Source organism: Suncus etruscus, chromosome 2 (assembly GCF_024139225.1).
Source record: "Suncus etruscus isolate mSunEtr1 chromosome 2, mSunEtr1.pri.cur, whole genome shotgun sequence".
Classification (NCBI taxonomy): domain Eukaryota; kingdom Metazoa; phylum Chordata; class Mammalia; order Eulipotyphla; family Soricidae; genus Suncus; species Suncus etruscus.
The window spans coordinates 134,500,706-134,513,231 of record NC_064849.1 but is presented as its reverse complement, the minus strand read 5'-3'; the positions used below and the strand labels follow the sequence as shown (position 1 = coordinate 134,513,231).

The 12,526-nt window shown below is 37.2% G+C and overlaps 1 protein-coding gene across 1 annotated transcript in view; it reads left to right on the top strand.

Moving 5' to 3' along the window:
* The window catches only part of AP3B1 (adaptor related protein complex 3 subunit beta 1), a 239,500-nt gene extending 229,450 nt beyond the window's left edge, over window positions 1–10,050 (top strand). The window contains exon 27 of the mRNA XM_049766041.1: window positions 9,329–10,050. Coding sequence (XP_049621998.1) covers window positions 9,329–9,482 — 154 coding nt within the window. The 3' untranslated portion in view covers window positions 9,483–10,050. The remainder of the gene's footprint in view (window positions 1–9,328) is intronic.
* The last annotated feature ends 2,476 nt before the right edge of the window (window positions 10,051–12,526 follow it).

The following is a 12,526-nucleotide window of genomic DNA, read 5'->3' as shown; positions in this document are numbered from 1 at the left end:
CTCTACCACTGCACTATCGCTTCGGCCCCTACTCTTCAAATTTTGAATATTTTTCATATCAAACACCACATTTTAAATAGATAAAATTTACTTGATTTACTAAAATATAGTATATAGAAGTGTGCAATTTTATAAGGTTGGATTTTGATTAAATATGTAATAAAAATGGCTACTAATATCAACAGATGATGGCTTCCATGAAGATATGCCAGATAAAAGAGAATAAATTTTATATAATTTGCTTCCAAAACCAGAAGTATCTCCTACATAGTGAACCACTCTTACACAACAACTAAGAAAGTGCTTCTACTGTTAGATTGTATGTTGATTTCCTAACATGAAGGAGTCAAATAGTATACTGTTAAGAAACTTAAAAGTTATTTTCACTTCTCTGGTACTTACTTGCTGATTTTAAAAAACTACTTTTTAACATAGCTGTCTTAATTTAGATCTACAGAGGTTACTTTACAAATATCAGTTACCACACACAAATGATAATGCAATGCGAGAGAGACTGACATTATCAAGACATGTTTACTACATATGTACCTGAATATCTTAATTTTCTATATTAGACTTCTTAGTAAATGAGATATATTATGCATTGCAGAAATATTAAGGCATATTATTTGTTGGTATTTTGTTTGAGGCCACACCTAGTGGTTCTGAGGACTTCCTGTTCTGTGCTCAAGGCTCACTCCTAGCAATGCTCAGATTGACTGGGTATTAAACCTGGGTTGGCCACATGGAAGGCAAGCACCTAACTAGTTGCTGTACTGTCTCTTCAACCCCACTATTGTTTAAAGCAATAATGATAAAATTGTGCCTAACATGTACACAAAGACCAGAAGAACAAAACTAAGTACCATTTATGAATTGACTGACAAAGGAAAAATTTTAACTTACATGTTTTTCCAGAAGATTGGAAAGATCAGCTCTGAGAATCTTTGGTTGATTCAGGGCCAGGAAACCTTAATTGGTATTTTTCTGAAAAGAAATTTAATAAAGGTTTATGAAGGAAGTTTGTACTCCACAACGTAGCAATTGGTACATTTGCTTTTATTACTTTGTCCTCTATTAAAACTACTAGTTTTAATATTTGATATTTTAATGCTTTGATGTTCACTGAGAAAAACAACTAGAACAAACAAAAACAACCAAAATCCCATGGCTCCTAAATCTCTAAAGTTATTCTGTAATAAAACAACCACGTGTAGTTATGTAAAACTCGGGGTTTTTGTGACCCACACCCAAAAGCTCACATAGTCACTACTTTTGAGACAGAAATTACCATCTGGAATCTGTTTTGTCCTTCCACATAAGGGTGAGTGATCCAGACTCCATAGGTTCAGGCTACTATGAATTATCAAGAATTAATGATAATCAGGGCCAGAGCGATAATACAGTGTGGAGGGCGCTTGCCTTGCACATGGCCACCCAAATTTGATCCCCAACATCTCATATGGTCCGCCAAGCCTGTTAGGAGTGATTCTGGAGTGCAGAGCCAGAAGTGGACCCTCCCTCAAAAAAATATTAAGTTAATGATAATTATGTGACAAATTTTAAAATGCTTTTTTACTACTGTTCATTTGCCTTTTAACAGATTAGTTGTTGAGGGATACTATTAGACAAGCTGTTTGATAATACTTCTTTTATGCTCCAGCAAGAATAATAATCACTCTTGTAGTGACAGAACTATAGCAGTGTGTACAATGGCATCTGTAAAGAACAGACTTAGACCTTTAGTAAGAGTTAGTCTTTCAGGGCCGGAGAGGTGGTACTAGAGGTAAGGTGTCTGCCTTGCAAGTGCTAGCCAAGAAAGGACTGCGGTTCAATCCCCCAGCATCCCATATGGTCCCCCCAAGCCAGGGGCGATTTCTGAGCGCTTAGCCAGGAGTAACCCCTGAGCATCAAATGGGTGTGGCAAAAAGAAAAAAAAAAGGAAAGAGTCTTTCAACAGTATCTGAGTTTTTACGCAGTTTCAACAATCCTGGCACTCTTGCTGTAGTGTTAAAAAGAGTTGTGTCGGGGCCGGAGAGATAGCATGGAGGTAAGGCGTTTGCCTTTCATGCAGGAGGTCATCGGTTCGAATCCCGGCGCCCCATATGGTCCCCTGTGCCTGCCAGGAGCAATTTCTGAGCCTGGAGCCAGGAATAACCCCTGAGCACTGCCAGGTGTGACCCAAAAACCAAAAAAAAAAAAAAAAAAAAAGAGTTGTGTCACTGCCTACACAGTTGGCCCTTTTTAACAGCAAGTTGACCCTGTAAGGAGGAATTATGATATTTTAGTAAAAACAAAACGCCTTGTCTCCACCGTGTTTCTCTTTTAGTTCTTAGTTTATGCAGTAGGACCCAGGACCCGCTTGTATTCAGCATTTACACTCCTGCTTTCCACTCACCCCTATCACACACACACACACACACACACACACACACACACACACACAGCTATTAGGAAAATCGGGTGCTGTGATGAAACAGTGTGTCCATGGCAACCTGGCAATCCACTTTTTAATTTGAAAAATCACATTTCCAGATAGTTTATTTGTTTCAAGTTTAAAATAAAAATATTTTTATTTAACTAAGGCGCATTGCATAAGGAACAACTTGTTTCATTCTAGACCATGACTCACCTAATGAACTTTGTGTGTATATGTGTGTATACATGTGTGTGCATTTGTCTATCCACACACATAGTGGTTAGTAGAGGAAATACTGGGCCAGACCAATAGTACAGCAGGTAGGATGCTTGCCTTGCACATAGTTAACCCAGATTCCATCCAGGCACCCCATGTGGTTGGTTTCCTAAGCATTACTAGGAAAACTCTGATTGCAGAGCCAAGAGTAAGCCTCAAGAATTGCTGGGTGTGGCCAAAATAAACAAACAAGTAGGGGTAATACTGATATTTACATCCCAAAATATGTAAATTGTGTAACTCCCTCATTCAGAATTTTTTGAAGACTTAATAGATGTCAGGGGACTGGGTCACAAGCATGAATGGAATTGACATTTTTTTCCATGGGTACTTCTTGGAGGGATGTTTACCTTTCTTTTTTGTCTGTTCTTTGATTGTTCAACCTTTGGACTATTGTTTTGGAGAAGCAGTTATTTTATTTCTCCCAACCCTCAGTCCCTAGGTAACAATGGAATGTTTAATACTGCAAGGGAAACAGCATTTGAAGTCTTGGTATCCTAATTTTGCAAAGTCCTGAGCCTGTACTCACCCTATTTTATCTGTCTAAAAGCAAACCTTGATAGGGAAGGTAGTGGTAGCAGTTGCTTCTCCTTTTTTCATATAAAAGATTTTGACTAGTCAGGATAGGATTTGTGAGCCTGTGGAGTCACTGGTTCTTGCTCAGACTGGTGGTTGTCCACTAGAGGACAGCACTGCTTTTTCATCTGGCTGCTTTGATCTCTGGCGGCTCTGTGAGCAGCATTTCACTGAAAAACAAATGGGGATCGGTTAATTTTTACATGGAAAGCCAGCATAGTTGGATGTTTCAGACTGCACAACAGATACTTGCTTTAGACCATTATTTATGTAAGTTTCCTTTAATTCCACCATTTGTAAGATCAAATCTTACAGTGCAATATTGTTTACAAAAAAGGAATATGTTAACTATTTTCATGTAAAAATGAAAGGGATTCTTGATGATTTTTCTTCAAGGTTGGCAATTTGATAAGGAATCAAAGAGAGCGGGGTAAGAATTACTTGTTTTACCGTTTGGTTTTTGGTTGTTTACCAATTTCTTACCACCATCCCACCACCACTAGCACCAAACTAACTAGAAATGCCCTGGAATAGCTAGAATGCCTTATGACTTGTTTGGAACATACACTGAGATTATTTTTAGCACTCCTGTATAAAGAAAAGACTAGACAGAGAAGTAAATCTAGTCTATCGAAATATCTCTAAAGATTAGAATAAAAAATAGGGACTCCTAAGATATAAGGGCAGCTTATTTTTTGTTTTGTTTTGCTCTGTTTTAAGCATTTCTCACCAGAGTGTTAAAGGGAAATACTACAATACTGCTGGCCTATTTTTTTTTAACTAGAGAAAATTTTATTGCTGGATAAATTCTGTAAACTTGAATCACATGTAAAGTTTTTTCAGTATTAACTCAGCAGTATAATAGGCTTAACTTAAAATTCAATTTTTTAGTAAACTAAATGTAATTTTTTACAACTGACAAATTCTCAGCCTATTTAAGATGTTCTACTATGCTAACCGAAAGTAATATGGATTTATCATTTTAAATCGTTTGGAAAATAATGCTCCAAATCAGCAGGCTTTTGTGTGTGATGTTAGGAGGCTTATTCAAACCAGCATATCTTACATATAATCATTGTGCGACTTCATTACACATTTGTCAACTTTGGACTAATTATTTTTATACAGCGAGGGCAGGGCACCACATCTCGTGATCGTCTTTCTTACTAATAGGATTCTGTCTGCTTCAGCAGGCAGTAATTGAAGGCTTCATGTACAGAGTAGGGAAAAAAGTTTTAGCCTGAGTGGGCCATTGTCACACTTCTGGTAACCAGTAGAACAGAAAACATGAGAAAATTGAACTCAGAATAGAAAAATCAGAAACCAGGAAGATTATCCAAGAGAAGAAAAGGCATGTCTTTGAGCTGTAGCATTAAGTGTGGCAAATATGATTCTGTGTAAAAATTTTAGTTCCTGAATACTCTGGAGATTGATGCAACTCTCCAATAAATAGTTTTAAATTCTCTTTGCCTTATTAAACATTTCAGTTGTTGAACAATGGGGTGTTTTTTCCTCTTAAATAGCACTTAAAGTTCATAGCCAATTTCTCACAAATCTAAAGACAAATGCTTTAAGTATATAGAGAATAAGACCACATATTCAAAATAGTATACTTGTTAAGTGTTATTGTTGTTTTGGTGATTCACATAGTAATTAAGACATTAGCATTTTTTAGGAGAATGGTGCATACTTCCATTTAGGTCCAACAACCTGTCTATTTCACCTTTTGCTTTAAGGGTAATAATTCTTGAAGGCTTCACAGATTAAAGATTATACAACAAAGACATTTATTAAAGTTAAATACAGATGGAATCCAAACCGTTTTACCTTTTCAGTGATGCTTAAAATAGCAAGTGCTTGGTGTTAGGATAAAAATGAAAAACTACGCAAGATACCGGGATTGAATCTTAATAACATGGAGCCTGTCACACATAGGCCAGGCCTCTCTAACTGCCATCCACTTATTTGTTCTCATCTGTGGTTGTTCCAGACTGATTGAGCTCGCAGTAGTCCCTCTCCATATTACAGCTCCATTCAAGGTTTTGTCTTATCCATTGCTGGTATCTCTCTTGAGGGTTTGTGGGGAGGGAAGGAAGAAAGTTTAAATATTTTTCATCCTTAAAAGTAGGAAAGGGAAAAAAAATTATTATTAGTGAAGCCTCAGATCAAGGTACTCTAAATCATAAGAGTAATACTAGAAAATTGGATATACAACTTGGGGAAATTTTTTTTTCCTAAACTTTTGGAACAGTACTAAATTCTATGCTTATTAAGTAAGTACAGAGTTTACCTGTTGACAAATGAAAACAAATATTAAGAGTACATTTTTGCATAGAGTAAGAGATTTTGTGTGATCTAAAGAAAGACTGAATGTTTTCCTTGGCATCCCTGCTCAAATACTCACTTCTTTTTGTCCCTGAGCAAGTTCTCCAAACTGTGTTCCCTCAGTTCTCTTATTATAAAGTCATCAGTCCCACAGAGGTAGAAGCAAGTGAAATAATAAGTTTAGTATTTAGTTCCCTCCACACAAAGTAGTGAATAAATGGAAGCTGCTTTAGCCATTATGGTGGTTAGCAACTTAACCTCTCTTCTGGAAAAGTTTTGTCCCTAAATCACCTTAGTTTTATTATTTGTTTGTTTGTTTGTTTTGGGAGCAGTGAGGGGGGGTTGGATTTTGGGCCACCCCGCCAGCACTCAGGTTGCTCCTTGCAACCTTAGAAATCACTCCTGGTAGGCTCAGGGAACCATATGGAATGCCAGGGATGGAACTGGGGTCCGTTCTGGGCCAGACATGTGCAAGCCAAACACCCCACCATTGTGCTATCACTCCAGCCCCATAATTGTCTTAGTTTGAGCCAAACAGAGCTTCTGCTGTCGGCCATTACATTTAATATGTAAGTATATGACCCACTCTAAGTTTTAAGCAGTTTTCTTTGTATTCCCACACTAGTTACTTGGCATTTAGTTCTTATTTGTACTTTTATCATGAACATATTTTATTTTAAATGATGAAGTGTCTTTGTTTCTAGAGTTTCAAACTATTACATAAGTGTGTCTCTTTTTTTGAACATATTTATCTTCAGCAGACCAGTCTTAGTAACACCCCAAAACCCATCACACACAAGTTTTAAACTTGAAGCAAATTAACTCCAGAATGGTGTTTTTTTTTTCCTACCAAGTATTTATGATACATGCAGCAATAACTTGGGCCTCATGTTATTAAAACAGAATGTCACCATAACTATCTTTCAAATGTATGTTAAAGCATAGCCTGTTTGCTAGTTAAATGATTAATAAATTGTGGGTGTGAGGGGGTAGCTTTTGCTTTCCATGGACCAAAACAAACCAATTGCGATCATGCTGTGTTCCAATTAAATACATCCTTTTTGAACTGTGAAATGAGACTGTCAGAACATCTGATCTTCTAGTCCTTGGTTTTAAAACATTGCTCCCCCATTTGTGCCCACCAGAACATAGACACCTGGTTATAGGCAGTGGCTTGTACAGCAGCTAGCAGGATTCATTGTTTGAATGACTTGCTTAGCATGTCTCCTGCACTTATTGCAAATGGCCTCTTTTCTCTCTCTTGCCCCTGTTCTTTACAGTATTGCAAATTTTGTGGTAATGACATTTTAGAAGCATGTACAAGCCACTTAGTTTTAATCTCTGTAAACATACTGACATCAAATTGACATTTGTCTCTCCTGTATTCATATTACTGTTATTATTATATCACTTCTATCTTCCTCCGGATAAGAGTGTGTCTGGAGTCTGTGCAACCCCGAAATGCAAATAACAGTTCTTTTGTGATCTAGTTCGACATAATCTCCTTCTAAACAGCCTTAGGCACAAGTGTTAGATAAATAAAGGGACTAATAGAACTGTTGTTTACATCACCATAACCCTGTCAGAAATAAGGACCTGTTTTGAAATGTCATTTATTGAAGCTGTTGAGGAAGTTGCATACATAAGTAGGATTCTAGAGTCACTTAGTAGCATTTGGTGACCTGGTTTCACAGAAATATAGAAATTGGATTCGCTTACAATGTGGAAGAACTGCCAAAACTTTACCTAAAGAAATATATAATCTTGTAAGGGGCAATAGGAAGGAAAGTCTCTTCGGGGAGGCTGAAACTCTGTTCTTCAAAATTGAACTTGTGTCCTGAAAATCTTATGTGGACATCCAAAAAGTAGATGGATATGTGTGCTAAGGGCTTTATGACAACCTTTTCTATAAAACATTAGTTTGATCTATCTTCCTAAACTGGTTTCTTAGAACCATCTCTTGGTAGCACAGCTAGTCTTTGGGATTCCTTACTAGTCTTCAGTACATTTGGAACAAGGCACTTTCTGTATTTGGAGAACATACACAAATATATGGCAGGGATGATTTCTGACATCCTTTACCAATAATCCATTAATTACATTTTAAAACACAACACTAAAGAACTAGTAATATTTTTAACATAGTGAAATGAGAGCATGTTTGTTTTGTTTTGATGAGTTATTCAAAATATGATTGGGAAACTGATTTTTTTTATTCTTTTGAGGCCAAAAATGGCTTGCTAGATTTCAAGGGGTTGGGGATCTAATGTGTTATGAGATCTTGATGTCATTTTAAAAAAAAAAACTCAAAAAGAAATTACTTTTCATTTAAAGAGAATCTGTTTCCTGCTTAAGTGGCTAATATTTTAATTAAGTCAGGAGTGAAGTTTTTCTGAGTGTCTCCTGATAAACTCCCTCTTTTATGTTGATGGTAATTAAACAGATCCCTGAGGACACCGTGCCTCTGTGCAAGGCCCATGCTAATTGCCAGACATGAGACACTGACCAGTTGGTTTGCTCTTGAATAGTCCGCAGCGTGCTGTCAGCCCAGTCGTTTTATTTTCCTGTATTGTGAGCTGTTGTCAGGGCTAACTGGGCGCCATTGTAGCTGAAGATGTTGCGCAAATTGAGGCAGATGGCTCAGATTCAGACACGTGTCCTACAGAAAGGGGAAAGGGGATCGGCCCTGCAAAGTGGGGTCACAGCAGGTCACAGACCTGCTCTACACTTGTTAGTGTTTTCAAAAGCTCATGTGCATCAACTTTGTTTTTCTCCAGTCATCCCTGCAATCAGCCCCCCCTCATCCTCCCTCTCAAATGTGTGGGACCTGGTGCATGTGGAAAATGGAGGCCTCAGAGGGTCCCCTCCTCTTCCTTCACGTCTCTGGGGCTCAACTGTGCATGCAGAATGAATTAGCGGGATTGACAGAAGTTCATTGTGCCTCCAACGGCTTTTCAGTCAATTGCCATGCTTAAAAGGCTAGTTTTGCTTTTAATTCCATGTAATTAGTAGGTTCTTCATGTCTTGGAATTTAGACCTGGAGTCTTAGACCTAAAGTTTCCCCAATAATATTCTAGAACAAAAATAAGATGTAAGATTCTGAACACTTGACAATTTTTCATGAAAATCTTGTGCTGCTTTTGGTTTTACTACATAGAATCATCATCAACATTGGAGATGGACATTTGAATTTTAGTATGCATGGATTCATGGAAACTTGAACTTTGTAACATATATAAAATTATTGATAGCTTCCATATCATTTTCAGATCTGAGAAATTAAAAATTTAAGCTCTTTGAGAAAAAGAACTTTTTCTTAAGTATATGGAGGTTTATTTCAAGTGACCTTTGCAAAATGTAAAAATATCAGATGAGGGGGGGGGCTGAAAAAAATATCAGATGAAAAACTTGCACATAAATAGCCATAGAAATTTATTCGCATGCCTCTGTTGTCCATGTAATAAGATAGACTTCACTTTCTTCTATGAAGATACTCTAGTATCCTCTTGCAGTAAGCATGGTACTGGGCAGTATGTCAGCTTTTTCTTTTTTTTTTTTTTTTTTTTACTATGTCAGCTTTTTAAAAGAATGCTTGACTCTGGGTTTGGGTTTGGGGCAGTAGGAAGTAATGGGGAATAATTTGGAGAAAGGGTTATCTTAAACCTATTTGATTTTATGCCTCCCCCTTTTTCCTTCCTCATAATTAAAAGGTCTCTTTTTGCCCCTTTCCAGGTTTGCAGCTAAGACTGTGCACAGTGGGTCATTGATGCTAGTCACAGTGGAACTGAAGGAAGGCTCTACTGCACAGCTTATCATAAACACTGAGAAAACTGTGATTGGTTCTGTTCTGCTTCGGGAGCTGAAGCTTGTCCTGTCCCAGGGGTAACCTGCTTACATCTGGACTTCAGAATCTGGCACACAACAAAAGTGCCTGGCATCCACCACTGCTGCCTTTCATTTATAATAATAGCCCTTCCATCTGGCAGTGGGGGAAGAATACACTCTTGACATTCTTGTCTCCTGCTTTAGAATGCTGGTGTGTATCTATCATGTATGCAATACTTTCCCCCTTTTTGCTTTGCTAACCAAAGAAGATCTATTTTAAATTCAGTTATATCAACTCTTGAATCCATGTGGTATTTTCCCTGCCCTGCTCCTTCTTCTGGCCTTTTCTACTTCCTTCTCTTTTTTCAGCAATGATGGACATGAATCGGATATTTAAAGTATGCTGGAAATCATCTCTCCCTCCTTCTGTAATAGAAATTAGCCTAGAAATGGCCTCTCAGCTTGCTATGTGAAATGGAATAGCATACTTTTAGATTTTACATTCAAAAAGTGACAAGATCTCTGGGGAAATGTGGTCTATGAATTTTCTAGCATCGTGATTGGTTGTTGACAACTGTCATCATAAAATTATCTCAAGATAAGAAAAATAAACAAGCCTATGAATAACATCCGTTTTGACATTTTTAATGAGAAACTATTTTTAGTCCTGAAGTTCATTGCTGAGCCTTCCTTATTCTAAAGTAAATACTTAGATATTTTATTATACAGTAGATGTAGTCAGTAAAAGATAAACCCTTTCAAACCAGGTAGGTTTTCTCATCATGATCTAGGTACTTAACTTTAGGGCAAAGTCAAATGTCAAGACAACAAAATCATTGTTTTATAAAATAAAATCTTTTTCCAGATTTTGACATTCTTGTAAAACTCTGATTTCAATTTCATCATTAGACATGCTAAATAAAATTATTTAATCTTATTGTCCCTTTATAAAGAAAGACCTTTGGAAACAAGTATATACTTAATTATATTAGTAAGGTTGGGGATATAGTACTTGGCTTTCCTATTCCTGGCACCATGTTGTTCCACCTTGGAGTAATGATGCACTTTCTGGTGTGGCAAAAAAACACCTTTAGTTCTAGACATGTTATTTCATCTTTTCATCCTTTTTGTTTTGTTTTGTTTTTAGGTTACACAGGCTATATTCAGGGCTTATTCCCAGCTCTGTGCTCAGGGATCACTCCTGGCAGAGCTCCAGACTATGCATCATACTTGAGTTGGATGTGTTGCATGCAAGGCAGTTGGTCTACTCACTATAGTATTGGTCTGGTCCTGATTTTATGCTTTCTTTTTCTTTTTTCTTTTTTGATAGTCCCAGCTTGGTGCTCTCCTAGTGGTGCTGGGGATCAAATATGAACCTGCTGCTTGGAAAGTATTGTACTCCAGCACTAACTGTAGAAATTTTTGGTAGTTGAGAGACAGTACAGGTTAAGGCACTTGCCTGGCATGGGGTGACCTTGGTTCCGTCTATACACCACATTTCATAGCTCAGCATACTTGGGCCCTTACCTTGAACCACTGACCCAGTTGGCTAAGAATAATCAGAAGTCCATCAGACTTCCTGATAATCATTTGGGAGGCATAATAATAATACTTTAATAAACAAAAAGTAAAATGAGCAGTATGTTAATGCTTTTCCTTACAGAGTGATCTTTCTTAGGGAAGTTACTTTGTTATTATAATATAGTGTTCATTTTGGGGGGGTCTATGATATACAGTTATAGCATCTTCAGCAAATTGCCGAAGACCATCTTCCAATGTCCTGGTATCAATTTTTGTCACCTCTTCCTCCCTTTCCCCACAGTTTGGTGATCTCAGTTCTGCAACCCAAGGCCATATGTAGGTAAATTACTACTTAATGATCATTAGACAGTTGTTAAACTTTTTCTAAGACTTCAATAATTTTTCCAAGCCAACTGAAATTTTACCTTTCGACATATCATACAGATATTATAGATAGTACAGTGGGTGGATCATTTGTCTTGTACATGTCTAATCCAAATTCAATCCCTGGCATCTCATATAGTCCCTTGAGCCCACCAGGAGTGATCCTTGAGCACAGAGCTAGCACTAAATCCTTCATACCACCAGATGTGGCTCAAAATACAAAAAGGGAAGATATCCATTAATTGAAACATTATAGAGCATATGTAAATGGTTTTTAATATTTTTTCATTTTATAAATTAATTGAATCAACATGAGATACACAGTTGTTCTTGATTCAGTTTCAGTAATGCAACACTTTCACCAGTGCACATTTCCCACCACCAATGTCCTCAGTTCCCTCCTGCCACCACCCTTCCAGCCCCTGTGGGAGTCATTTTTTTTCTCCGTCTCTCACTTTCTCTCTCGCTTTCCATTTTTTTTCTTTTATACACTGCTGTTTGCAGTGTTACTTATGGACATAGGCATATCATATGTATATCACTTTAATCTCCTTTCAGCATACCAGTTCTTGTCCAAAGTGATTTTTTTCCATCTGTCATTTTCATAGTGTTCCCTTCTCTGACCTAAATACATTCCCCCATATTTGTGGCAAACCTCTTGTCCTGTCATGGACTGGACTTCCTGGCCCTCATATCAGTTTTCTTTGGATATTATTACTATACTATTTTTTATATCCCACAAATGGGTCTGATTGTTCTATATCTGTCCTTCTTCTACTCATCTTACTCAGCATAAAATTCACCATATCCATCCATGTATAAGCAACTTTCATGACTTCATTTTTCCTAACAATTGCATAGTATTGTATAGATAAAGCAGTTTCTTTACTTGTTTCTTTGGGGGCATTTGGATTGTTTCCAGATTGTTGCAATTGTGAATAGTGTTACAATTAACATATAAACATGCAGAGAGCTTTTCTGCATTGTGTATTAGGGAACTTAGGGTATTTTTCTATGAACAGTATCTCTGGATCATATGGAAACTCAATTTCTAGTTTTTTGAGGAATATCCATATTATTTTCCCAAAAGACTGGGCCAGTTGACATCCCACCAGCAGTGAATGAGAGTCCGTAAGGATTTTTTAAATGACAACCTTGGAACTTGTTGAAAGAACAAATATCAGTTTTCAAGCTTGCTCC